The sequence below is a fragment of the Curcuma longa genome, chromosome 2, assembly GCF_044706935.1.
Source record: "Curcuma longa cultivar G26 ecotype Majalengka, Jawa Barat chromosome 2, ITB_CL_G26_1.1, whole genome shotgun sequence".
In the NCBI taxonomy this organism is placed as follows: domain Eukaryota; kingdom Viridiplantae; phylum Streptophyta; class Magnoliopsida; order Zingiberales; family Zingiberaceae; genus Curcuma; species Curcuma longa.
In genome coordinates this window covers 10936573-10964074 of record NC_133862.1, presented here as the reverse complement: position 1 = coordinate 10964074, position 27502 = coordinate 10936573, and the positions used below count along the sequence as shown (strand labels likewise).

General features: G+C 39.5%; 5 protein-coding genes across 6 annotated transcripts; all 5 read left to right on the top strand.

The window, feature by feature from the left end:
- Positions 1-3052: 3052 nt before the first annotated feature.
- On the top strand, positions 3053-6238 carry LOC141822139 (WAT1-related protein At1g09380-like). The gene is made up of 7 exons (XM_074709571.1): positions 3053-3270; positions 3574-3636; positions 4660-4776; positions 5126-5378; positions 5457-5615; positions 5777-5928; positions 5991-6238. Exons 1-7 carry the CDS (start codon positions 3053-3055, stop codon positions 6166-6168), a joined length of 1140 nt encoding a protein of 379 aa, XP_074565672.1. The 3' UTR covers positions 6169-6238.
- A 1932-nt stretch (positions 6239-8170) lies between these two features.
- LOC141822138 (putative mediator of RNA polymerase II transcription subunit 26c) lies at positions 8171-10816 on the top strand. 2 transcript variants are annotated; one of them, XM_074709570.1, is made up of 9 exons: positions 8171-8882; positions 8967-9035; positions 9133-9215; positions 9312-9385; positions 9504-9559; positions 9654-9687; positions 9783-9910; positions 9999-10092; positions 10186-10816. In XM_074709570.1, exons 1-9 carry the CDS (start codon positions 8424-8426, stop codon positions 10281-10283), a joined length of 1095 nt encoding a protein of 364 aa, XP_074565671.1. In that variant the 5' UTR covers positions 8171-8423; the 3' UTR covers positions 10284-10816. The 2 variants fall into 2 exon arrangements, with proteins under 2 accessions (XP_074565671.1, XP_074565670.1); XM_074709569.1 differs by having other exon boundaries at positions 9780-9910.
- Positions 10817-12450: 1634 nt separating this feature from the next.
- LOC141821396 (uncharacterized) lies at positions 12451-14984 on the top strand. The gene is made up of 2 exons (XM_074708823.1): positions 12451-13841; positions 14669-14984. The coding sequence occupies exon 1, from the start codon at positions 12527-12529 to the stop codon at positions 13832-13834; it is 1308 nt and encodes a 435-aa protein (XP_074564924.1). The 5' UTR covers positions 12451-12526; the 3' UTR covers positions 13835-13841; positions 14669-14984.
- A 1158-nt stretch (positions 14985-16142) lies between these two features.
- LOC141821602 (subtilisin-like protease SBT3.14) lies at positions 16143-16687 on the top strand. The gene is made up of 3 exons (XM_074708976.1): positions 16143-16345; positions 16454-16551; positions 16626-16687. The coding sequence occupies exons 1-3, from the start codon at positions 16143-16145 to the stop codon at positions 16685-16687; spliced, it is 363 nt and encodes a 120-aa protein (XP_074565077.1).
- A 5138-nt stretch (positions 16688-21825) lies between these two features.
- Positions 21826-23965, top strand: LOC141816363 (mannose-specific lectin 1-like). Its single transcript, XM_074704155.1, has 2 exons — positions 21826-22419; positions 23525-23965. The coding sequence occupies exons 1-2, from the start codon at positions 21884-21886 to the stop codon at positions 23787-23789; spliced, it is 801 nt and encodes a 266-aa protein (XP_074560256.1). The 5' UTR covers positions 21826-21883; the 3' UTR covers positions 23790-23965.
- The last annotated feature ends 3537 nt before the right edge of the window (positions 23966-27502 follow it).

The window sequence follows — 27502 nt, the reverse complement described above, 5'->3', positions numbered from 1 at the left end:
TCTGCCGAGTAACGCCGAGTACTTTTCTTCCTTGTCCAAGTACTGCTTCGACTCGGCCCAGTACAACTCCAATTTGTCCGAGTACCGCCTAGTACTCTTCTGCTTCATCCGAGCATCGCCGAGTTCTACACCAACTCGATCAAGTACCGCCGAGTGCTCTTCTACCTCGTCCGAGCATCTCCGAGTACTGCACCAACTCGGCCGAGTACCACTGAGTACTACTCCGCCTCATCCGAGTACCGTTGAGCACTACTCCACATCGTCCGAGTACCGCCAAGTACTGCTCCGCCTCATCTGAGTATCGCAGGGTACTGCTCCGACTTGTCCGAGTAGCACCGCGTACAAGTACTGCACTATACTGCTCGAGCATAGAAACCCGAACACGCCCCGAGTCTGAGTCATTCCGATGTCGCAGAAAGAGCTATTGGAAGTCATTGTTGCAGATCTCCCCTCAGAAGGAAGCCAAATTATACAACATAAGCTGTGTTAAACGAGAGGTTGCTTCTTGATACGACGGATCCTTATTGATCTTATATGGCAAAGAGAGTCAATAACCAGTCTGACATGGCAAGTCAAGAGGTCCACAATCAAAGCCACATTTGACTGGTGTAACCGCAATAGCATTCGATCCGACCTCCATTATTCATACTGGCTTCAACTTCACTCGGTCTGCCTCAAAGGTTTCTCAGCCGGCTCGGTCACTAGGCCTTGCTCTCGGCCAGTCCGTCCTCGACAGACTCGACCACTCAGATAGTCCAACCTCGCCACGCTCCCGACCAGTCTGACCTCACTACACTCTCAATCGTCTTGATCACTCAACCATACTCTCGATCGTCTTGTCCACTCGGTCACGCCACTTGGCCACCCGATATTTTTTTCAGCCTCAGTTGGCTCGGCCGCTCAGTCTCGTTCTCAACCTTGATCAGCTTGACCACTCGGTCATACTCTCAACCGTTTCAGCAACTCCACCTTGTTCTTGGGCACCACTCGGTCATGCTCCCAACTATCTCGCTCTCTATGCTGTCTGGAAACTTGGAGACGAGAAATAGGAAACGCGGAAACGGGAAACGGCAATAGTTGAAGTTTTCAGATTTTGGAAACGACGAAGACCTCATCAAATCGTCACGAAGGGGTGCCACGAAGGGGCAACGACGCTGATGGACGCCGGCGGGGTGTTCGCGCTGGTGGATTTACTGAGGAGGGAGCCACTAGAAGGGGCGGGCAAGGAGGACTACATGGCAGCGCTATACTTTATGAGCCAGAGGGGCTTGCGTTTTCGGGGCCTGGCGAAGGCGGTAGGGCGAAGGGGTGCCACGAAGGGGTATGAAGGGGCAGTGGCGCTGATGGACACCGACGAGGTGTTCGCGCTGGCGGATTTACTGAGGAGGGAGCCACTGGAAGGGGCGGACAAGGAGCCTAGCGAACAAGGAGCAGAGGGGCTTGCGTTTCCAGGGCCTAGCGAAGGCGGTAGGGGTGGAATTCAGCGTTTCCACTAATGGAAACGTTTCCCAGCGTTTCGAAAACGGGGATGTCAGCGTTCTCGCCGTTTCCAGACAGCGGAGCTCGCTCTCACTCGACCTCAGCCAGTCCGACCTCTTCAGTCACTTGGCCTCATTCAGCTTCAGCTAGTCCGACCTCAATCGCTCTCAACCGTCTGACTTACTCGGTCTCTTGGTCTCTACAAGCTCGGCCACTCTGCTTGACTCCAACTCAGCCCCTCTCAGTCATCTCCAGCATTAGAAGACAACCAACCGTGCGAACTCTTTGCTGATTTAAACATCGGAGGGGTTTATCGGGAATCTTCGACACTCAATTAATCCGTTCGTTCAACTTCTTTTCTCAGGTCTTTCAATCAGCAGAGTCGACGACGATTGAAATTACATATTTTTAATTGGTGGCTTAACCGTCCATCACATCTAACCGGAACACCTCTATTTGGAGTGTCTGAGCCTACATCTCAAGTTCACTTGTGCATCCGGAACACCTCTATTTGGAGTGTCTGAGCCTACATCTCAAGTTCACTTGTGTATCTAATTTTCCTTTCCTTCGAGCGAGCTGCAGATTGCCTATTTGCAAGAATCCTATTGCACAAACCAACAAAGAAACAACTTGCAGATGAAACTATTCAAAGTTCTCAAAAAACAACTACGATGTGGAAGTTTTCTTTGAAGATAGATGGGATTTAGCTGTCGGAAAGTATACTTCTTTGCGCGCTTGGGATCGATTAGGGCCAGCTCCGCGAGCTTATCTGCCGGCATCGCTTTATTGGCGAACTCCGGTTGCAGAAACTCGGAACCCTCCCCGAACGGCGAGTTCGCTCCATCCATTGACCCGATCCGCTGGCGGCCTCCTCTCCTCTCCGCCTCCCCGCCGCCCTCGTCCATAGCCTGAAACAGAACCCCCTCCAAGAACGCAGCGTCGACCGACAAACTCCTGAGGTGGGCTCCCGGCACTGGCCTACCCACAGTTGCGGGCGGGTCCGGGGTCGTGGGTGATACCGTCGGGCAGGAGGGCGAAGGTCTCGGTTATCGGGGAGGGGAATCTTCCCGAACCGAGGGGTCGTCGGAGAGAGCAGGCCGGAGGAGTCCATCGGGCGTAGGGGGGACGGCGCCGGGAGAATTATACGTATTAATTAATTAATAATTAATCAATATTTTTTTTATTATATTATTATTTTTAATAATCGAAAGTAAGAGAAGGAATAAAAATAATTTCGACACGGGAGATAATGATTTTTAAAAAAAATTTAACCGTTGAAATTATTAATAATTATTATTTAATATTTGTTATTTTCGAAATATTATAAATAAATATTTTCTTTATTTTGTAATTAGATTGGACGATTAAAATTAAAGATCGATCACAAATCCGGTGAGCAGAGTGTCCCAGCAATTACACTTCCCTCACCCTGAAAAACTTACGCAAGATCACACCCGCCCCTCCGTTGGCTAGTCTAGAAATGTGAGTAAAACACGCCTCGTCTTCGGCGATCCCTCTTTTCCTCTGTGTATATAAACGGATCGCTTGCCTCGATCGAACTCTGCGATTGTGCATGTGTTTGGCCATGGGAAGTGGAACCGGAGATTGGAGTAAGGTTGCGCGAGGATTGATGCCGCCGGCGGCAATGGTGCTGGTGCAGGTGGTGTTCGCCGGAGTGAACTTGCTGTACAAGCTGGCCTTGAACGATGGCATGGACGTGATGGTCCTCGTCGCCTACCGCTACATTTTCGCCGCCGCTTTCACTACGCCTCTCGCCTTCTTCATCGAAAGGTGTGTTTATTGAAGCCATTACTCTTCTTTTTCATTTCGATCCCATCGATGAGTGTGGTTTTGGTTCTTGATGTTTTTTTTTCCCGTTCTTTGATTTCGAATCTGTGTTTTTGCATTTAAACTTTGTTTTTTCCCGATCCTCATTTATGCACTAATATGCAAAGGAAATTGTTGTTCCGGTTTTTTAGATCTGTGCCTTTGGATTCTTGTTCTGTTTTGTTTAATTTCCTTGCTTTTTTCGTTTTTGCCTGGAAAAAAAAGAAGTATTATAGTGAGCAAGGGCATGTTGTGATTGCATTGCAGGAAGCAGAGGCCAAAGTTAACAGGGAAGGTACTTGGGCTGGCTTTTCTATGTGGATTATTCGGGTGAGACTTGCATATCTCACAAGTTCCCTGTGACATCCACAAGAAACATTTGGTTTGTAGTGGTGACTTTCTTATATAGTTACTTTCTTAGATGTGCATGCATGCCCCGTTTAATGTCTCCGTCAATTTAAATGAACACTAGTTACTTTCCAGAGAGGCATTGAGTTTTATAAACAAATGACTTAATTGCTAAGTATTAATAAGTATATGTCTAATTTAGATTTCCTTTTTGATCAAAACGATCGTTTAAAATAAATTTCTCTGTAATACTTCCAATTGGCCTTTGGATTGTTCGGTAATGTGCATAGATGCATGATATGGATCTTAACTACAGTAGGTGTAGAGTGTGGTCAAACTGTTTCTAACGTGGAAATGGTAAATTTGTGTTTCTGTCTGCATATTGTCTATTTCTACGTAGTATCTTGATTGATTTGCTCTTGTAGAAGTTCTAACAATATGTTTATTTATTTTTTAGAATGAATTCTTTTATGATATATGCAAGCGAGGTCCATTTGTGTAGGTGTTTTTTGAATTCAGGATCTTGACAATAACTTCCAAAGTTTAACAAGTAAATAATTAAAAAGATGCAGCTACCTGATGATTCTGTACTATTGGACTATCCCTTTAATGATTTTGTTGGCTCTACACAGTAACTAGTTTTTCTCCACAAATGTATCACACGTCCAACTTCTTCAGGATAGGATTCAATTATCTCATTTTTCCCCCATAAAAATAAGCTTCTTGGACATGTAGTGATTTATTTTTTTTGGTGTTAGGTGATCTTTGAAGAGAGCTTCATAGTGATAAAACTAGTTTGCATATTTATAGTCCACTTTTTTGCACGTGATGAACAGAATTGGTCATATGACTCCTGTGTGAACTTTTTGAAGTGTCTTGGTCCATATGACTTGTGTGTGAACTTTTTGAAGCGACTCTGTTCTTTCATTTAAAAGCGTTTGCCTTCAAAGCATTCTGATTTGGCTATTCATGCATGTTTTTTTTGTGTTCTTTGTGAATCTGCAGGGCGGGTCTTGCGCAAAATCTCTATGTTTCTAGTATGCGACTTACTTCAGTTACTTTCGTTTCTGCAATGAGCAATCTGGTTCCTGCAATGACTTTTGTTTTGGCTATCTCATTCAGGTTGAAATTTTAACTTCTTAAATAATTAGGTAGTTCTTGCAGCTAAAATTAATGCTATACCGAACCCTATGTGTTATTGGCGTGAATTAAATAATTTCAGACTGTTATATGCTTTAGGAAGACTAATCAGGGCAAGCATTGAACTAATGCATATTTGGAAGAAAACTTGGTTAAGAACAAATGGTATGAACTCTTAGATTCCAGTATTTATTTTCTTAGAGAATGAAACATAACTGAGTTAAAATCTACTTTCATATGACAGTCATTTGTCTGAAGGATATATTAACTATTTTTTAAAATGATATCATGAAAAGTTTGCTAACTTATGTGCAAGCTTTGGAAAATGCAGAATTGAGAAGCTTGGAATAAGAACAAATTACGGACAGGCAAAGATCATAGGAACGCTGTTGGGATTGTCTGGTGCAATGCTTCTCACCTTTTACAAGGGAGTAGATATAAACCTCTGGTCTTCAAAGATAAACCTTCTTAAGGCAACGGATGATGGAGGTCATGGCTCGATACCTTCACATCCTAATGATATCCTCGGATCGTTCTTGGCGGTATCCAGTTGTTTGTGTTATGCACTCTGGTTGATTATTCAGGTGATCTTAATCTGACGATCCCCATTCACATTAGGAACAATCTAATTTTGTTTGCAATTCAATGCTTATTAATTATAGGCGAAATTAACTCAACTACACCCTTGCCATTGCTCCAATACTGCATTGGTGTGCTTGATGGGGGCTATTCTATCTAGCATTTTAGCCCTTTGTTTCCAGAGGCACAAGATCCAGTGGAGACTTGGGTTCGACATTAGGCTTCTCACTGCCGCCTATTCTGTAAGTTTGGCTTCCATCTTTCAGTCTTTTAGAATAACACTTCATTAACTGGAATTGTGTTCCATAAGCTTTTTACAATTTGATCTAGAATTATGATCAAGTCGTACACTCCAGTAGAAATAGTAAATTTCTCTTATTCCTTTATTAATTTCTCCTGGCAGGGCATATTGGCTACTGGGATGGCCTTCACACTATTGGGATGGTGCATCATGAAGAAAGGTCCTGTGTATGCCTCTGTTTTCAATCCTTTATCGCTTGTGCTCGTCGCCATTTTGAGCTCATTTCTACTGAGTGAGCAGTTATATTTGGGATGGTAAGCTCATTTTTTTCTCAAAAGAAAAGGTGAACGACATTAATCCTTGTAATTTGCTGCAGTCTGCTAGGATCAGGGTTGATTGTGCTTGGACTCTACATGGTTCTGTGGGGAAAAGGAATAGAAGAATCTAAATTTGGTGAGCAATCAGTTGAAGAAGCAGTTGCCGATGGGGAGCCTATGGAGGTGGTAGCAGTTCGAGAAACTGGTACTCATCTTCCCTCCTGCAATTATAAATGATGCTGAACTAAACCATAAGAAAGAGGAGGAAGACAAGCCATGAGATTCCCTTTATTTCAGGTTAAAATTCATCGATTTTAAATAAACTTGTACGAGTAGTGAACTACTACAGCAGTGTAGAAAATCATAAAGCTTAGCAGTTTTCTTAATGGCGGAGCAGTCTCCTGTATCGGTTAGTTGTATTAATAGAATGAAATCATAGGCTCAAGGAAGGAGCTAGCAATGGACTCATGAAATATGTTTTATGAGCTTCTTCATGCACCAGTCGTCTGTCTATAGGTTCGACCACAATTTTAGCTATATCTCCTCCTTGTGAAGAGAAGATTTTCAGCTACTGGATGAAGACTAACCTTGCCCCCTCCTGCTACTTCAAAACTTTCTTATGCTAGGAACAATGAAAAGCTGGAATTGAAGAGTCGTAGTGAAAGAAGAACTTTTGGAGGAAATTCACAGAGCTCATTAAATTTATTTTATTGTCATGGTATGGTATTCTTTTCAGGACAAAATTGAATAGAAGGTCCATCATTTCTATTTTTGTCAGATGAGCATTTCAATTCTGTTAAAATCAAATGAGTGCTTCATGTGATCTGAAATGTCTAAAATGTTATTAGTTTGATAATTTTATATTATTTTGATTTTATTAATAAACTTAGTTAAAATAATATTTAATTAAAATAAATAATTTGATAATTTTATATATATTAAATTTATTTGATCATGATCGTATTATCTTGAAGTTCATATGTCACTTTTATAATGTATATAAGTTAATTATTAATTTTTACGATGATAATTTTATATCATTTTAATTATATTTAAAATATGATTAAAAGGAAGATTTCATGATATTTATTATTTTTTAAGTAAACATAATATAATTATGATTAACCAGTAACTGTTATAACAGATTAAGATAAAGATAATTCTAAAAAATACACCCAGTAGCCAGTTAAAAGTTAACCAGAAACTGTTATCACAGATTAAGATAAAGATAATTCCAACTATTCATATTGGTAGGAATTGACTTTAATTGAAAATAAAAAGTTTCTCTAACTTTAATTGGTTTAATCGGAAAGTGAGACGTTTTGCCCTACTTTCTGACTTATTTAAAAGTATCTTATATCGAAATACCTAACTGACGCCGTTACTTTATGCATGCACGTGACACGTGAAGAGGGAGGATCACACACATCGTATTATATGTTTTTATTTTCTTAAAAATCAATGGACATATTAACAAATGATTGATTGATTGATAATAATAAACATGTAATTTTAAATCGAATAACTGTTTTAACAAATTAAGCGCGCTTTTATAACACAGCGTCGCTATAAATTTTTAAATGATAAAAATATTCATATTTTAGTTTTTTCTACCAAAAATGACAAATATTTATTTAAATTGTACACCGTACTAAATTTGTTAAAAAAAATTATGCTATATATTTAATAGATACCAAATCGATTAGACCGGTTCCGACCGTACTTGATGATTTGGTCAACGGCCTAACTGCATCAGGCCGCGGGTTCGAGTCGAGTCGACCCGGAATATTCGCCCATCGCTCGAAGTGTTCATCCTCGGGCTGCGTCACACCACGTGATCGAAACGGTGCCATCTCCCCCGTCACCCGCCATTATCCTTAACGAATAACAAACAGCAAGCACGATTGGCTTAGCTCCGTCGGACCCGCCATTGGGCCCAGTACCCTGACCAATCACAGGACAGGTAAAAAATCCGTGTAACTACGCGCTTTATCGGAACTAATTCTGAACCCCTACTCGCCACCCAGACACAAACGACGGTACGACAACAGAATTCCCTATTTTCCCGTTTGACTGACCTACGGCCCCACCTGCCATGTGATTGGTGGAAAGGCAGGCGCCGTCGGTGGGGCCCGGTGTGGGCCTGCAGAAGCGTCCAATCGCATGGAAGTTGGGGTGGGAAGAATGAGGAATTAAAAAATGGTTTCATTCTCGACGAGAAAAAAAAGAAGCAAGCAGCAAATCGGCTGTAGAGGCTTCTCGGAGTTCTTCGCTTCTTCCTCTCCTTCCTCTGCTACTCGACGTCGAATCGACCACTCGCGTCTGCCGAATCGCGATTCTCGTGCGAGCTCCATTAGATTTGGGAGGTTTCGAGTGTCGGGAGGCTTAGAGTTCGGCGAATTGCTCGTCCGCCGAATGCTGTTGATTCGCGAATCGGTGTGAAAAGGACGGATTGGTGGAATCGAATTGTTGCGCGGAATCGGGCTGTGGCGATGGAGGAAGATGGCCTGCGGAGGTTGATGCGTAGCGCCAGCGTGGATCTGTGGTCCTTGATCGACGCCGCCATCTCCGTCGCCGCGGCGGAGCACGGGGAGGAGCTACGCGCGAGGAGGGATGGGATCGTGCAGAGGCTCTACGCCGCCGATGGACGGTGCGGGAACTGTGGAGGATCCTCCGGCGCCCGCAGCGGCAGCCCCGTGGCGGCGAAGCGGGAGGAGGTGAAGGGGAGAAGCAGTCCGTGGGAGAAGAGGATAGCGACCGGGGAGGGGACGTCCGCCACGCCGTCGCCGGAATCGATGAATAACGCGGCCGGGGTGGAGGAGGAGGAGGAGGAAGAAGAAGAAGAAGAAGAAGAACAAGAGGAAGATGTTCCTAGGAGTTACGGCCATTCGATTGAGGAAGTAAAGAAGAAAATCCTGGCCATCAAACAGTTTTTGGATGATACCGATCAGGTATGCTCCCTTGCTAACTTCGAAATTTCCATCTCTGAATCGATTAAAATTTTTCTTGGGATTAACTGCTGGTTGCTGGAACAGCCGGAGGATTCCTTGGTTTGCTTGCTGCAGAATCTAGCTGACATGGATATCACATTCAAAACTCTCAAAGTGGCGTATTCGTCCCAATACATTTCTTTTTGTTAAAGTTCACCTCATTTTCCTAAGACAATTCAACCCAAAGCTCTCAGTTCTAATTTCTGTGCAGGAAACGGACATCGGAAGATATGTGAATAATCACCGGAAGCATCCTTCCAATGAAGTCCGGCAATTGGTGAAGCAACTCGTTAGGTGATGCTGTATTCACGATGAACAACAAAAGAAATACATACTTTGTTTTTGGTGTAAAAGAAGCATCGGATTCTCATCTTTGTTTTTGAATCACAGGAAGTGGAAAGACCTCGTGGACGAGTGGGCGAAATCCAATTCCGGAAACGGCACTGCTTCGCCGGCAATCATCAGTAAACTTCTAATCCTATCCAAAACCAATCAAGAACAATGGGAAAATGGAGGAAAAAAATGTTCTTTATTCATATGATGATCTAAATGCATCTAATTGATAAATCATTTGGATCGCAGCCAATGGAGACTCGCCGCTACAGATACATGGAAGGAGCTCTCAAAATGGCACCCAAGTACAAAGCGTCAAGTTTCCTCTAATCACTTGGAGTTGCCTACTTATTTTGTTGGAATTTTGGTTGGTAAACTTTTTTTGTATGCTGATTGCAGATGCCAGAGTTTGGAAATTCGCCTAATCCACACGGTTAGTGCCTCAAACAGAAAAAAATTAGTTTTTTTGTCCTTTTTTTTCCCTTTTACGGTGATTCTTATCATACGATCGACTTTGGTTTGAAGCAGTCGGTTACTTGAGCACTGAGAGGAACAGTTCAGAACCGATAGAGCCAAAGGCCAGAAAACCCACCCATAATCCAGCGAGAAGCAATGGCAGTTCCACCCGCCCACCACCATCCTCTGCTTCTCTAGCTGTAAAGAGACCATCAGCCTTTTGTCTTCCCTTTTTAATTCTCAAGGCAAATTTATTCCTGTAATCCGTGTCATTCTCGTTTCTACCAGAAGGCAAAGGAAAAGAAGGACAACTCCCCGGACGCAGAGAGGCTTGCATCGGCCAGGAAAAGACTTCACGATAACTATCTCGAAGCACAGAATGGTACTGCTGTCTGTTCTTCCTCATCTGTTCATCTGTTCTAATGCCGTCGGTTCTGATGTCTAGAGTTACTTTGTTGTTTAAATTGCTTGGTAGCCAAAAAGCAACGAACGATTCAGGTGATGGACATCCACGAGATACCGAAGCCCAAGAACTCCTTCGTCCGAAAAGGCGTGTCCCATGGGAGACACTGAGGAGGATCACTGTAACACAGCACGACTTCTACCGTCTGTTTGTTGTAGACCTGGTTTCTTATTTTTCTCGACTCTTCTTATTTCTGAACTCCCCAACCACCCAATTGGTCCTCTTCAAGCTTTTCTTCTGTGCATAGAGCAACCTAAAATGGTTGCACTTGCTTTTCTACAAGAAAGAAAGCACAACTTTTTCCATGAAAGAACTCATCTTCTTTGTTTTTTCCTTCTGAAATACTTTTGGAATTAGAATGTGTAGTGGCTGTAGCTGTGGTAGAATCTATGATCTTGTTCAGAAGCCAGTGGTGTGGTGGTGCACAGACACAAAAGTGGGGTTGCACTGTCAATTCTTATCATGCTCGAAGTGAAGGCTGGATCCAATGGTGTTGTCTGTTCATAAATATGCCTCTTGAAAAAAGTAACCTGCAAGTGGTTGATTCCCTGAACACCTGGTTCCAGCTACACACAGATTTTGGAATAGCTGATAATTCTGGTTGTTCCTCAGTTCAGTTTAATGGAACGAAGTCCTTTTCATCTGTGTTGAATTGTTTATCTGAATCCAACCAACCATATTTGCTTTAGTGCCTCATTTACATCAATTCTTAGCATTTAAGTTCAATCTTTAAAGCTCAATTTCTTTTTATTTTGGCAGGCTTAACAAATTACATGAATTTAGTTTTTTGAGTCGTTGAAAAAAACATAAAGATCATTTATTTCCAAGTCTTATCCGATCTCTGGGATTATTTTCTCTTCAGGATAATTTTAATATATTTCCCAGTCGGTGTTGTCGGGCGTTTGAAAATGACCCCAATTACTCTGCATTAATATTCTTCATGATTAAACTTTTTGTGCTACATCCAGACCACCCAAACAAATATATGATATATTCAAAAATTCATAAATGTAAATTTTTGTCTTTTAACGTCATTTGCATGAAGATCGACAGAGGTAGAATAAGAACGGATTCCGAATAGTTATGGGCTGACGAACTCTGATTGGGTACGAAAAAGTTCTCGTTGCTTCTAATTCAGCTACATTAAATTTCCACACCGATTACAAAATATTTGACACTGTCTATTTTTACAGGCTGGCGGTTACGGTGAGACGTCACTTCTGGAGCCCACCACGTTGTTGTTCTTGACAATTCACAGGGTGTGAGTGTGATATAATAATAATAAAATTTTAATAAAGGTGAATATTTAAAAGTTAATTTTTAATTATGTATTATACGAATGACTTAAATAACACTCAACGTGGCTAAAATGAAGCTACGAAACATGAGCACAGAGGTGTAGAGATTTAGATGGGGAGAGTTCTAGTTATTGCCATTTGTGTTCATTAAGGGGCCTTCACGCCACTGCTGCCGCCGATTGACCCTATTACCGGCACTGCCCATTTCACTCACCGGCATCCTCAGCCACCTTGCAAATCGCCGGCAATCCAAGCTGAAGTTGTTGTCGCCGCGCCTGACGAAGACACGAAGAAGACAGAGGCGCGATCGGGACCCAACGAAGGCAGACTTATCGAGTTGGTTTAAGATCAAGATCAACAACCCATTAACCCTAAAACCTATTAACCAGTAACCCTAAGGGTAATCAAAGGTTCAACTTGTCCCATTAAGGGGCATTATGTGCTTGTTAAGCAAGTACCATATCAGTTTTGGACTAAACATTATGTTAAATTGAGTTATGAAAAAGGTCGAATTACGACGCAGCAGACTTGATAAACTTCGAATCTTGACGAAGCCAAGTAAGACTATGACCAATTGCAGTTTCTTAATTTATCTATTTACAGATGGTAATTATAATTTTTTAATTTAAATCCTTAATTCGATAAAATAAGATAGGACCTTTTTTCGTATTGTAACTTTTTAATAATTGTAGGATTGATCCTGTAATCTTTAGATAATAGATTTTATTTTTTTATTGAAGAGTTATGAAAAAGAAAGACTTTGTTGTAATTATGCAAATTTGGTGTCGAGTGATTTTTGTTATGACTTTTTTTTTTTTTTTACTTTTAAAACGTTTTCAAAGACTTTCCCTTTTTTTCAAAGAATAAAAATGTATTAAAATAAAGAAAACATATGTAAGTCAACCATACAGTACTGGTCAAAGGTCCTGCAATTACACTGTTCACGCGCGGCGCACGTGATGCAGATCGATCCCTAAAGATCAACGAAGCCTTCCGTTTTTTCACCGACGAGGAGAACGGAAGTCAGCCAGATCGCTCGCCGCCAGGAGTCTCCGATGCCGACCGCCGGCTCCCCCTCCTTCTCTTCCGCCACAAGTACTTCGATTGCAGTCGACCTGACCGACAACTCGTTGTCCAACACTGGCGGCAGCGCTGGCGGCGCCGCCGGATCGAACGCGATGCAGTCGTGGTGGGAGTCCATCTCCAAAGCACGCTCCCGGATCCTTGAACTGGTGTCTCTCCTGCACTTGCCGGATCTCGCCGCGCTGGCCGACTCTGACCGCCCCGCGCGCTCCCTCCTCGATTCTCCCGTCGCATACGCCGCGCTCTCCGCTGCCCTATCCGCCCCCTCCTCGGGATCCGGCGACGACCCGCTCTGCCAGTGGCTCTATGATACCTTCCAGTCATCTGACCCCGATCTCCGCCTCGTCGCCCTCTCCTTCGTACCTCTGCTCGCCGGCCTCTACCTCTCCCGCGTTGTCTCCTCCTCTTCCTCCAATTCGCCTTCCTTGTCCGGTTTCGAGGCCGTCCTCCTCGCGCTATATGCCACAGAGGTAAAAGCCCGCGGTGGAAAGCCCCTTCTTGTTTCCATTCCCGACCTCTCCCTCCCCTCCCTCCCCTCCCTCTACCACACACCCCGTCCCTCCGGCCGTCAGTCCACATCCGCGCAGCCAAAGCCTCCCCCCGTTGGCATCCTATCTCCTCCTCTAGAACCCCAGATTGCCGTAAAGTCCACCAAGCGTGCGTGCATTGTCGCAGTGGCACTCGATTCCTATTACAAAAAAATATCCTCTATGCCCAGCCGCTCAAAGATCGATTTTTGTGAGTTCGTTGCTGGATGGGCCGGCCAGGATTGCCCCTGCCGCTTTGAGCTCGATGATGGCGACTTGAAGCCGCCGTTGAGCTGTTCCTCATCCCTGTCATCCTCCTCCTCCTCCCAGATTAGAATTCTCGCCGAGGGTGACGGAGAAATAGGAGGCGCCGTGGACTATATGCGGAGACTAAATATCAAGGATAGCCACAATGGATTGGAGGAGGAAGAGGACAATATTCATAGTAGAGGTTCTAGAGTTCCTCTCCCTTGGGAGCTTTTGCAGCCGGTGCTGAGGATCTTGGGGCACTGTCTTCTTGCACCTCTCAATTCTCAGGAGGTGAGGGATGCAGCATCCGTCGCAGTGCGCTGTGTATATGCTCGGGCGTCGCATGATTTGTTGGCGCAGGCTATTTTGGCTTCCCGGAGCTTGATTCAGCTGAATAATTCTGCAAGAAAAGTGGCAAAACCAGAATCTTCCCAGGGCAATTCTTCAAAACCCAACACACCAAGCAAGCCAAAGAAGCCAGAAGTGTTCCTGGTCTCAAAATGATCAATCAGTAAGTACTATACAGAGTGTATAATACCACAAAGTTATGTTGTCATTTCAAGACAAACTTCATATCATCATATCTGAGATTGTTGATTGTGATGACGCAAGTGAGCACAGCAAGTACAGGACTTGTTTTCCCCCCTATATTTTGTGATCATGAGTATGTGCATTAGAACAATTTATCAATTCTATATTATGTTGTTGATGAGTCTAAAATCTATTAGCTCTCTTTGACATTCTAGCATGCACACTATACTTGGATCATATGATTGACTAGGTCTACAGTCTTTTATACTCTAGAGCTATTGATAGATTTAGCTTTAGTTGCTGAATTTCCAGCGTCTAATAATGATTTGTATCTTGGTTATCATGTAGCATATATTCAGTAGTTTCAGATATTCTTCTTTCTCATAGAGTTCTTTTTACAGTGTATTCATCATTCCGAATTTAAACTAGCAAAGTTATGATTTCGATATTTATAATACTGCTGGTATGTGAAAATTTGTAACCAATAGCTCATGAACTTGGTTATTGACATCCAACTAATCATGGATCATTTGTAGCCTACTACCCCAAAGAATAATCTCATTTTTGCATTTATGTTTGTCAATTAGAGGCTAGTTTTTTAGTTGATAGTATAGTAGAAATCCAATTTAGGAATCTTTGGAAGCAATACTTAATCCTGGCTGATGTGTATATCGAAAAGATCTTTTTACTGAATTCATATCAACACATAACAGCACATATAATGCACTAATTGCTCATGCTAGAGATATATGAAGTTCCTATCAGTTTCCTGTAATGAAATACTTCATTGGCTGGTCTGTGTTTTAGGTTCTTGCAGTGATGGATTTCCTGCTCCCTCTGCTAACTTGGAACGACCATTATTTGGTATAAAACTTACACTTATTTAGTCTCCAAACTTGTAATCTTCTTCTTGGTTGTATGGATCTGCTGCAGCAACTTTGGGCCGAAGGAATTTCTCAGTAGTGTTTCTTTGGATTATTTGACATTCAGATTTATGAACTTCAATCAGGTGTAAAATGTGTGTGTTTTTTTTTAGTTTGAACTTTCCACTGGTGCAAATTGTTGTATCTGTAAACCATTTAGTATTTGATGAAAACACTTTCCATTGATTGATGCAATCAAAATTACAGTGCTTTATACAGAATCTATACAAAGATTTGTAGTGAGAATTGAATCGGATAAGAATTGAAGTGAAAATTGAATCGGATAAGAATCCAATTTACCTATCAATATCACCATTTATAGAAATGGGTATCCAAGTACGAGATAATGTTTGAATATATGTGATCACATACTAAAACAAGTGAAATCTATCTGTACAATATCATTATTCGATCTGCATGAATTGGACTACAAATGGAATATCAAATTTAGTTGATGGTGGGCAAATATAAGTAGAATAAATGAGTTATTTATCCATTTATTTTAAGAAACAGACAATTACTTCGATTTAGGGCTTCGTCGAGAGCTTATGGTAGAGCCGTCAATTTGAGTTAGGTCTATCGAATTGATCCACCCCATCGAACAATTTAAGTTAGTTGAGTTGAAATTTTATCAACCCATTTTAAGGTGGTTTAGATGGGTTAACTCGCCTAGGTCCGCGACTCGCGTGAGTTAGCTCGTGACCCGTGTGGGTTGGCCCACGGATTGAGAAAAATTATTTTTTTATTCAAAATTTAAAATTAAAGGAGAAAATTCAATGAATTAGTAGACTTGACTCGTCTAAACTACAATCCAAGTTTAAAATTTTCAACTTGACCCGTTTAAACTATAATTCAAACTTAAAATTTTTTTTATTTTCTATATTTCTTATTTTTTGATAGGCCCGCGGGTTAGCCCGCCTAACCCGTGACCCGTTTTAAATTGGATTGGATTAGAAATTTTTCAACTCATCTAGTTGGTGGGCCGGCTCATCCTGCTCTATCGTATGATGAGTTTCTGACGGATTGATCTGTCCCGTTATAATTGGCCCGTTTAACAACTCTATCCGTGTGATCTCTGTGGGTCCCATTTCTAAAAGTCGGACGCTCGCTCGCTCCGGCAGTGGTCACCAGTTCGCCGCCACCAGCGACATTCCTCTTTCGTCGGAGAACTGAAACTTTCATGAAGTTATCAATTGGAAAACGCCCCGTGTATATACTTTAATCGATGCTGCACAATTAAATGCCCATTTAAGTTACAAAATGCAACTATTCGCTTCAACGCCTCCGATCCCAGACGAAAGAACGGTATAAATTTGAGCAGCTGATCAACAAGGAAAAACCAAGAAACAAAAAAGGAAATGGAGAGAAATCTTGTTGTGCTCTTCGTCCTCTTCCTCTCTTTCTCGGCTTCTTCTTGCTCAGCTTATTTCTCCGGCGATGGCGAAGATCTGACTGTAGCGCCGATCGGGGGAGCTAGAGTCTACATTGTGACTGTGAAATGGCACAAGGGTCTGGAAACAGAGCAATTTGCCATTAGAACTCTGACCTCTGTTCTGGGCAGGTATGCCTTATTCTAAACAAAGAATAAATAGTCTGTCTCAAACTCATCGTCAAGACTAAAATAGTGAAGTTCTTTTAGATTTTTAATCTTGAATTTGTTTACGAGCAGTGAGGTAGCTGCTAAAAAGGCCTTGGTGTACGTCTACGACTATGCGTTCCCTGGTTTTGCTGCAAAACTCACTCCTATTGAGGCTTTCAAACTGAAGGGTAAGTAACAAAAGATCCTTATTAAAATTTTATTTATTTTCTAATTTATGATTTGTTGTTATTTAATACTGCAGAGCAACCTGGAATTCTTCGAGTCATCCCTGATACCATATATAAGTTGATGATGATGTATTAATCTCAATTTTCAAATAAGAGTTTTTTTTTCTTTTGGAATAAAATAATTTGTGTGATAAATATGAATAATTCATAGTTTCCTTTTCTTTGGGTTTGCCTTTTTATTATGATAAATTTGAATTTAAAAACTGTTAAAGGAACCAAGCTCGTATATAAAATTTGGTTAGGATTTATTTTACAAAATTATATTTAGTATATAAAAATATGATGTGTATTATAAATTTTATACTTTTTATACCATAATATTGAGAAAAGTTATATATTTCATTTATTAAATCGTAATAATTGTACTCAATAAAAAGATAAAATTTTTAATAAATAAACGTGAATAATTAGAAAAATAAACTAATAGTTATAATCGAGTTCAATATAATTCTACATTGGATCTCAATGTTAAATGGATAAAACATTAGACATTTTTAATTTTTTAGAGTTTTAGCCTTTATTTTTTTAAATAAATTAGCCAACCATGTGGAATATGTCACTGTCACTTTAATTTTAATAAATTTATTTTTTTTGGTGTGAAAGATAATCCAATGTACAAGAGTGGTTGTGTTTTCACATGTTTTTACTATACTGACATTTAAACAACATGCACTTATATATTACTACCTTAATCACAATCGTCAATTTTCAATAATGTTTTTTTGTCTTTCGTTAATATTTCTGTAACTTTATCAATATGAACGGTTAGAGAGATGAGTGAGCCCCATTTCCAATAGAACCTAAACTTTTTATCTATTTTAATAAATTTAAATTTTTTTTGTAATCATATGAATTATATATATTTTAATTAACAATTTATACTGATACAGATCCATTTTAATTACTCAGACCTTGCTACTGTTTTTTTTTCCATTAATAAATTAAATTTAACACTGTTTTTTGAGAAAATTTAATTACCTCCTTCTCATCGATGTCTATAAATAGATGGGAGATAATCCAATGTTGTTATCAGTGATATCTAATGGCTTCCCTCGTCAACTAGTTAACCGTCATGCAACTGCAGCATCAATGTATGCAGACCGACGGCAACTTAACTGTCGCGCCAACATCCCAGTATTTCCTGCAGCGCGACGGCCACGTCGTCATCTACGCCGACCCTATATTTACAGTCCCTGAGGTTGAACCCAAGAACAGGAAGATGGTGGCCACGGTGACTAATAATCTTTCTCTATGTAAAACCAAGGAGTCTAACATATATTAGCCTCATAAAATTAATGATGTTCAATCTCATCAATTCATCGACTAGGAAATACAATCATACATACATAATTACATATATATGTAGAGATACTCAATAATTGTGATCCAATTATAATTTCTCTCATACTATGTATTGTATTGTGGACATTAGTAATTGAGTTTAAAGTCAAATCAAATATATAAAGAATGCACACTCAAATAGTAATTTTATTTATCCAATAAATAATATAATATCTAAGATGATTGTCTTAGGACATCTCTGAAATAGTGAAACATTAAGTATCTTTAAGATATTTAAGGCTGATGTAAAAAAATAATGTGAAAAATAAATTAATATCATGAGAACCAATAGAGGTGGAGAATACTATGGTAGATACATTGAGAGTGGACAAATACATGGCCCATTTGCGAAGTTTCTTCAAGAAAATGATATTGTTGCCTAATACACCATACCTAGTTAACTGGACCAGAATGGTGTGATTGAGAGAAGAAATTGAACTTTAATGGACACGGTTAAAAATATATGTAATAACTCCAAACTTCTTAAATCATTATGAACTGAAGCTCTTAAAACGTCAGTATATATATATATATATAAATCAAGTTCCAAACAAGGTTGTTTCAAAGATGTCATTTGAGTTGTAGAAAAATTAAAAATCGAGTTTTCAACATATATGCATTTAGGGATATCCATCTAAAGTAAGAGTTTATAGTTAGGACCTTGCGAGCTAGAAGGGGGGGGGGGGGGGGGGGGTTGAATAGCTCAACTCACTCAGATTAGATCTATGTCGATGAAAACTTCTTGCTACCCAACCACTCAACGAACACAATGCTAACTCGAACGATTTACTTGGTATCTGCCTCCTTGAGGCGACTAATCCAAGGATCCACACTCAGCTCACCACTTCCACTATATCTTCTCCTCCTCAGACAAATCACGAAGGTGGAGAAACCCTCTTATAACAAAATTACAGTTGTACAATAACAATCAAAAATCACAAAGAAGAAGAAGAGAGGTTTTACAATGATCTTGATGGATTTGCTTCTTCTTCTTCTAGAAATTGCTCCAAGTTGTATAGTTGAACACCAGATGGTTTCTTCAGCACTGTAGCAAGAAGACTTGAAGCAAAATTACATAAGCAGTGCCCATCAACGACTAACTCTTACTATTTAAACAGGTTCAGCTTCTTGAGATCAGTCGATTGATTTTCTAATATATACCAGTCAATTGATTTAGTCAGCGACAAATAACGACCTCTGAACCTTCTAAAATCATGTCTAATTTTGTCAAATTTCAAATGTCAGTCAGCTAATTTTATTCATCAATCGACTGTTATGGATAAATCGAGTCACTAGTCGAATCGATTCTCTTCTGTTTGCTTCTGAAACAGAATCAGTCAACTGATGTGAAGAATCAGTCGAGTCGATTCTATTCTGTTTGCTTCCAAAATAAAATCAGTTGACTAATGTAAAGAATCAGTCGAGTCAATTCATAATTAGTCGACTGATGTAAAGAATCAGTCGAGTCGCTTCTATTCTGTTTGCTTTCGAAACAGTGTCGGCCGACTGATATGAAGAATCAGTCGAGTCGATTCTATTTTGTTTCCTTCCGAAACAAAATCAATTGACTAATGTGAAGAATCAGTTGAGTCAATTCTAAAATTCATTCCACTGACATGAATATCAATCGACTGAAATTTTGAGTCTGGCTAAAAACTTAGTATAAGTCGACTGATATTTTCTTCAATCGATTGACATCAATATTAGTCGACTGGATATTACAATTAGTCGACTGATAAAAGTTTTTACTGTATTTATCTAACTTACCTTCTACGCATCTAATCTGTGATACGCTCGTTCTTTCCTCTTTTGCCAAGAGTCTGATCGTCGACCTTCTTGAACTTCATTTGCCTTACATCTAGCCTTCTGACTTGTAATAACTTTCTCTCGCCAAGAGTTTGCTTCTCGATTTTCTTGGACTTTCTTTTACCTTACATCCATTCTTCTTACCTGTAAAGATTTTCCTGCACACTTGATGCACAAGTGATATTTTTATATTGTGTTCTAAGCTTTACTGATGTCAATCATCAAAATTATAACTTATGGTATGATCATATCAACATTTATAACCTACAAGAAAATTAAAGAAACTAGACCTCAAGACTATAAGTGGGTATTTCATTAGATTATCTTGTTATGATTTGCCACCATCTTTGGATTGACTCAATGATGATAATAAGCCCTTTATAAATATTGACCTTCAAGATTCCTAAATATACACACCTTCAGGATTAATAACATCATTTAAAAAAGATGTTTGAAGTGTTTAGAAGACTCTAAAGTGTTAAACAATAATAAAGTGGTGTTCAAGGTGTTCTTCAAATATCAATAGTTGGAGGTAACAATCGTTCCTTTTTTCACATTCAATTGTCATATTTATTTAGTACAAAACATGATGTAAAAGTCTAACCTTTCAAAAGGAAGAGTAAGTAACAACATTTATAACCTACAAGAAAATTAAAGAAACTAGACCTCAAGACTATAAGTGAGTATTTCATTAGATTATCTTGTTATGATTTGCCACCATCTTTGGATTGACTCAATGATGATAATAATCCCTTTATAAATCTTGACCTTCAAGATTCCTAAATATACACACCTTCAGGATTAATAACATCATTAAAAAAAAGATGTTTGAAGTGTTTAGAAGACTCTAAAGTGTTAAACAATAACAAAGTGGTGTTCAAGGTGTTCTTCAAATATCAATAGTTGGAGGTAACAATTGTTCCTTTTTTTCACATTCAATTGTCATATTTATTTAGTACAAAACATGATGTAAAAGTCTAACCTTTCAAATGGAAGAGTAAGTAACAAAATATCATGTTAAATTTGTTTTATTATTTATTTTCTAATTTATGATTTGTTGTTATTTAATAGTACTATAGAACAACTTGGAATTCTTCCCGTCATCCCTGATACCACATACAATTTGATATTGATGTATCAATTTCAATTCTCAATTAAGAGTTTTTCTTCTATTGAAATAAAATAATTTATGTGATAAATATGAACAATTTAGAACTGTCTTTTCTCAATTCAGAATTATCTTTTCTTCAGGAATTTAAACACTATTAAAAAACAAAGCACGTATATAAAATTTGGTTAAGATTTATTTTACAAAATTTATATTTAGTATATAATAATATAATATGTATTATAAATTTTATACTTTTTATATTTTTTATACTGTAATAAAATTGAGAAAAGTTATATAATTCATTTATTAAATCATTATAAACTCTAAACAGTATTTAGGGAGGGAGCCATAGGTAATGGCGACAACCGTCCTTTTTAATTTTTTAATATAAAAGATATAGAAATATAAAAATAAAATATATGAATTTCTCTTGATATGCTCTCATATAAAAGACAACCCAATGTAACGAAGAGTCTATCTATATCGTACGTTGTGTTTTCATATGTTTTTACTATACTGACATTTAAACAACATGCACTTAAGCGTGTCGCCAATTCATTACTACCTTAATCACAATCGTCAATTTTCAATAATGTTTTTTTGTCTTTCGTTAATAACGTTTCTGTATACTTTATCAATATGAACGGTTAGAGAGATGAGTGAGCCCCATTTCCAATAGAACCTAAACTGGAGGGGCATTGATTATATTGGCTAGTTTTGTCATACTGATCTACAAATCAATGATAAATTATTTACTTTGATTATCGACGGCACAACCATGCCACTTCATATGAATTTTAATTAACAATTCTGATATATATATAGTTATTATTTAACAAGTGATCCGATGATACTGTTTTTTCCCCATTAATAAATTTAACACTGTTTTTGAGTTTTAAGTACCGTAAATTTACCTCCTCCTCATCGATCTATAAATAGATGGGAGTTGCATTATACTCTAAACAAGCAATCACTTGAGTGGAGTGATCAGTGATATCCGTACGTAGCTTAACCATGGCTTCCCTCGTCATGCTCTCTGCTGCTGTCCTCCTCGGCCTCCTCCTGCCTTTCTCCATGGCCAACAACGTTCTATATGGCGGCCACAAGCTGCTTGCCGGCGAATCCCTCACCGAAGGGGACTTTACCTTCATCATGCAGTCCGACTGCAACCTGGTGTTGTACCACAAGGACCAGGCGTTGTGGTCCTCCGGGACCAACGGCCTAGGCAGCAGGTGCTTCGCCCGCATGCAGACCGACGGCAACTTCGTCATCTTCAACGATCGCCTCAACAAAATTTGGGAGAGCGGCACCCGCCAAACGGAGGGCGAGTTCATCCTCGTCCTGCAGCGCGACGGCCACGTCGTCATCTACGGCGACCCTATATTTACCGTCCCTGAGGTTGAACCAAAGAACAGGAAGGTGGCCACGGTGACTAATAATAATATTCTCTATGCCGGCGACAAGCTGAACACTGGCGAATCCCTCACCGAAGGGGACTTCACCTTCATCATGCAGTCCGACTGCAACTTGGTGTTGTACGACAACGACAAGGACATGTGGTCAGGGGCGGATCCAGGCGAGGGCTGGAGGGGGCTGAAGCCCTTGCCAGGATCGCCACCCTCGCCAGGATCGCCACCCTCGCCAGGATCGCCAGGATAAATGGGCTAAGCGGTGGCCGGCCGGGAGGGCCGCGTTGTGGCGAAGGATGGCGTGGCCTAGGGCTGGGATGTACTTGTCGGCGTAGCTCTCGCCGATCACGAAGAAAGGGCGACGGAGGAAAGAGGGGTCGGAGCCTTGGAGGCGAGGAAGTGGAGGAGGGCGGATAGGAGCTGAGCGGCAACGACGGACTGGTTCCGGGGGATGTCGGCCGGGGAAGGGGCGACGCTGAAGCCGGCGCCGAGGGGGTTGTCGATGAAGAGTAGACCGAAGCGGCGGTTCCAGGAGTTGGACGCGAGCGCGAGGCCTTTGGACGCGAATATGCTGTCCTTCATCCTCTCCGATCTCCCCCCGCCCGAGCAGAAGCACCACCTCGAACCCTCCCCCAAAACTCCCATCTCACCAGCAAGTCTCTCCCCCCGATCCGAGAATGCAAACCCCAATGTAGCGTCACAGAAAGCTTACGGGATCTGGTGCTTGCCGACGGCCGGTGCCGGAGTATCTGGACGCCAGCCGGCACGGATCTGTCGATCTCTCTCTCTCTCTCTTCTTCTTTTTCTTCACTCCCCTTTCGCTGCTTAATCTACCTTCCCATATTTTTATACAATACCATCAATAAATGTTTGATTTATTATTATTATTATTTTATAATTTAGGTGTGCATTATCCGATAACGTTTCAATTCTAATTTTTTAAATTATTTTAAAAGTGTTTTATTATTATTATTAGGTATTTATTAAAATCGATCATGTATAAGTTGTGCGAATACCGCCTACGACATCTTAATTATTAAATAAAAAATAAAAGGGTATTTATTTATGATAATTTTCGGATGAGGATTTTTTCCTTCCGTATATTTATACATTTACGTTTTAAAAAAAATATTGATTCATCTATACTGTAGTAGAATGATATAGTTTTATAATTTTAGAGTGTTTTGGAATGATTATTATATTGTTAAAAAAATTTATTAGCCCCCGCTAAATATTATTTCTGGATCCGCCCCTGGATGTGGTCCTCTGCATCCAACGGCCTAGGCAACAACTGCGCCGCCCACTTACAGACCAACGGCGACCTCGTCATCCGCAGTGACGACGGCAACGTTGTTTGGTCGAGCAACACCAGCCAGCCGGAGGGCGAGTTCATCCTCGTCCTGCAGCGCGACGGCAAGGTCGTCATCTACAGCCGCGCTATATTTACCATCCCCAACGCTGAACCCAGAAATAGGAAGATCAGGAAGATCGCCATGGTGACTAAAAATTAGTTGGCTTCACCAGGAACCATGCATGGATCGCTAGCTAGTTATTAAATAAAACAGAATAAAATGAAGCGAGGCATAAATAATATAATTAGCTACATGCATGGTACGCACGTAGCCTCGTACGTTGTTATCTTGTATCGACTGTTAAGTTGGTGTGAATCCATCACCTTAATTATCTACTTTTGCTCTGCTTTTTTTAAAAGTTGAATTCCGTTGAAAAAAAGAAAAACAATTAATTAAATTAAAGAAATCTAATAGCTAGCACGTATAAATTGAAAAAAATAAAATTAATACAAGGTGGAATCTAATTAGCCTTCCAGCTTTGATAATATATATGTAACAATATTATTGGCTAATTAATGTTTGAGATTTTGGAGACAAGGTTTTTTAAAATTTTAGAGATCGACCATCTATAATTGAAATACAGAATAAATTAAAACAGTGGATATATAGTTATTCAAATATAATAAATAATAATTATTTATGTTCACGGAGATAGTATTCTTGCGATACAATCAAAGTCTCACATTGGAAATACATGATAAAGATTATGGATTTATAAGATAGAAAATATCTCCATTGGTATGAGATTTTTTTGGTAGAGTTCAAAAATAAAATCATGAGGACTTAAGTTTAAAATGGATAATATCATATTATTATGGATACTTTTTGATTTTAACAAATATATCAAACTTTAATTAATAAAATATTTTAGATAAGAAACATTAAAACAGTGGATATATGTAACAATTTATAGTCATCGTCATGTACAACAATCAAAGTCTCACATTGGAAATACATTGTAAAGATTATGAATTTATAAGATAGAAAATATCTCTATTGGTATGAGATTTTTTGGATAGAGTTCAAAAACAAAATCATGAGGGCTTAAGTTTAAAATGGATAATATCATATTATTATGGATAACTTTTTGATTCTATCGGTACTAACAAATATATCATCCTCTCTATAATAGTTTTTAATTTTAAAAAAAATATATATTGTCTCTCATTTTACTTTAATTAATAAAATATTTTGACTATTGATCCGGCAGGGTTATTTATCGATCATGTGGACATCGGGTAAAAGGGAGTATGAGAAAAATCGAGTAAATATAAGTATCGATTAATTGTTGAAACCAAATAAAACCCCGGCCTCTTGGTCTCGGTATGCTTTCTAAAGCATGTTCCGACCTCCCACTTTGGTCTCAGTATGCTTTCTTAAGCATGTGCCGACCTTCTACTCCGGTCTCGATATGCTTCCATAAGCATATGACGATCTCCTACTCCGGTCTCGGTATGCTTCCTTAAGCATATGCAGACCTCCTGCTCCGGTCTCAGTATGCTTCCTTAAGCATATGTCGATCTCATGATTCAATTTCAGCACGCCTCCCGCGTCTTGTGGCGACCTTGTGACTCAGTCTCGGCATGCCTCCCGCGTCTTGTGCCGACCTCATGATGCAGTTTTAACGCGTTTTATTACATCCAGGGTTAACTTTCGGCATGTGATACTTATTTTAAGACATAGTCGTTCCGCTTAAGTCGGGGAGAACAGAACTGATTCTTCCGTGGCAATAGAATCAAATATATATCTCAACGGACCGAATCTTTCCAGAACAGAACCTGAATATTTCTCAAACAGTTGCTAATATTTCGGAGATCAACCGCTATAAAAAGGTAACTCATACCCATGGGTATAGGTACGCACACATAAACTCTAACTTCCCCAAGTCATTAAACTTTTTGCACCGAACCTTAACTTGAGCGTCGGAGTGGCTTGCCGAGATCTACCCCCGGTGCCATTCTAACTCTCTTTTTAAGTACTTTGCAAGTCTCTTCTTCTCCTTCCGCAGCCTCATCACAGGATCATGCACGTCGGCAAGCCTTGAACCAGCGTTTGAACCATTCACGATGTATTGACTGGAACAACTATATCTTAAATTATTTTATATAAATCATCTATAATTTAACTCTAATCTTATGAAGGTCAAATTAAATCTTTGTTTTTTTTCTGAGGATCCTATATGGTTCCACATAGATCAAGCTCTGATACCAGTATTATTTTTATTTTTTGAATTATACCCAAAAGGTCTAATACCAATGTGATGTTTATTTCTTATAATCTCATGATTTTTTCTATGTATTTTTAATGTGAGATTTTAATTATATTCCAACAAATGAAAGTAGTGGAGGATGGTGTAAAGTGTAAATTATTTTAATTAAGCACATTTGATGTGGTGTGAGGAGAAATTTAAGTTGAAGTGTCTTATCCCAAGTGGTAAGCACGGAGACACCTGTTGCTTGAGGTTTCGAGTTCGAATCCTCTCAGCAACATATATTTGTTGACTGAGGTGTTGTGCGATTCAAGTATTAGCTCGGCTAAGGTGCTGTTTCGGCAGTAAGCTCTTATCAACCTAGTGGTACCGTGCCTCCAAAAAATCCCTTAGGGGGTTTTCTGATATGGGGCCGTTTCGGCGGTGGGGACGGTCACTATAAAAAGTTTACCCACTATAGTTTAACGATTTACCTCCTCACAGATGGTCGTGGGGCCGACTGTGTGGGGCCGCTAAGGTGGCGGATCCACCTTTTTGCAGAAGAAGAGGAGAAATTTAAAATCACATTATGTGGTGGCGCATCTATTTAATTAAAAAATGAATAATAAATTTAATTATGAAGGTCAAATTAAATCTTTGTTTTTTTTTTCTGAGGATCCTATATGGTTCCACATAGATCAAGCTCTGATACCAGTATTAAGGTCTGATGGAATCTACATATATCTCCATAATGATATGATATTGTCCACTTTAGATCTAAATCCTCAATTTTATTTTTTGAATTATACCCAAAAGGTCTAATACCAATGAGATGTTTATCTCTTATAATCTCATGATTTTTTCTATGTATTTTTAATGTGAGACTTTAATTATATTCCAACAAATGAAAGTAGTGGAGGATGGTGTAAAGTGTAAATTATTTTAATTAAGCACATTTGATGTGGTGCGAGGAGAAATTTAAAATCATATTATGTGGTGGCGCATCTATTTAATTAAAAAATGAATAATAAATTTAAAATTTTCTTATATTTGTTTTTGATCTTTTAATATCAATCCACTGTTGGAGTTCATTGTAATCGTGAATTGATTGACACATATTTCAAATATAATAGATCGTGAGTCTCTTTTGATCCGGTCCGAGATCAATAAATGGGTTGAATCATTAAAGTATCTACGATCAAGCTCTTTTGGGAGATCAGGTGCATGTTAAATGACTCTTTACGGATCAGCTTCTATTGAGTAGACCTCTATCGGGTCAGTTGTTACTATGGTGAGTAACGCAAGGACTCAAGCGAGGATCTCCAATGGTAATGACTGGACAAATTGAAAAAAAAAAAAGGTTAGAAGGTAAACCAAAGTGAGTCTTGGCAAACTTCTCTGACGCTCAAATCAGATCTTGTAGAAAAGTTTGAGAAGAAATAGCAAAGGAGTGATAGTAGTAATATCATGTACTTCTAATCTGTCGGAGCTTTATCGTTGTCGAGCATTCAATCAACCTTTGGCATGTTGGGACATCTTCATTGCCTAGTATTCAATTAACCTTAATCTGTTAAGGTTTCACACCTCATGTCAACTCCCTGTTAAACTTTTGACCGTTGAGTGTTTAGTTAATCATAACTCACTTGTACTTTCCTCTTGCTAACTATCTATTGGATTACCGTCA

What these genes read in the sequence shown, in the direction of transcription:
- LOC141822139 (XM_074709571.1), top strand. Translation starts at nt 3,053, where the DNA reads ATGTGTTTGGCCATGGGAAGTGGAACCGGAGATTGGAGTAAGGTTGCG. An exon ending in CTCGCCTTCTTCATCGAAAG is followed by an intron (nt 3,271 to 3,573) that starts GTGTGTTTATTG and finishes ATTGCATTGCAG; the next exon opens with GAAGCAGAGGCCAAAGTTAA. An exon ending in TTCTCACTGCCGCCTATTCT is followed by an intron (nt 5,616 to 5,776) that starts GTAAGTTTGGCT and finishes TTCTCCTGGCAG; the next exon opens with GGCATATTGGCTACTGGGAT.
- LOC141822138 (XM_074709569.1), top strand. Translation starts at nt 8,424, where the DNA reads ATGGAGGAAGATGGCCTGCGGAGGTTGATGCGTAGCGCCAGCGTGGAT. An exon ending in GCTCTCAAAATGGCACCCAA is followed by an intron (nt 9,560 to 9,653) that starts GTACAAAGCGTC and finishes TGCTGATTGCAG; the next exon opens with ATGCCAGAGTTTGGAAATTC. An exon ending in CATCCTCTGCTTCTCTAGCT is followed by an intron (nt 9,911 to 9,998) that starts GTAAAGAGACCA and finishes CGTTTCTACCAG; the next exon opens with AAGGCAAAGGAAAAGAAGGA.
- LOC141821396 (XM_074708823.1), top strand. Translation starts at nt 12,527, where the DNA reads ATGCCGACCGCCGGCTCCCCCTCCTTCTCTTCCGCCACAAGTACTTCG.
- LOC141821602 (XM_074708976.1), top strand. Translation starts at nt 16,143, where the DNA reads ATGGAGAGAAATCTTGTTGTGCTCTTCGTCCTCTTCCTCTCTTTCTCG. An exon ending in CTGACCTCTGTTCTGGGCAG is followed by an intron (nt 16,346 to 16,453) that starts GTATGCCTTATT and finishes GTTTACGAGCAG; the next exon opens with TGAGGTAGCTGCTAAAAAGG. An exon ending in TGAGGCTTTCAAACTGAAGG is followed by an intron (nt 16,552 to 16,625) that starts GTAAGTAACAAA and finishes TTAATACTGCAG; the next exon opens with AGCAACCTGGAATTCTTCGA.
- LOC141816363 (XM_074704155.1), top strand. Translation starts at nt 21,884, where the DNA reads ATGGCTTCCCTCGTCATGCTCTCTGCTGCTGTCCTCCTCGGCCTCCTC. An exon ending in GTGTTGTACGACAACGACAA is followed by an intron (nt 22,420 to 23,524) that starts GGACATGTGGTC and finishes TTATTTCTGGAT; the next exon opens with CCGCCCCTGGATGTGGTCCT.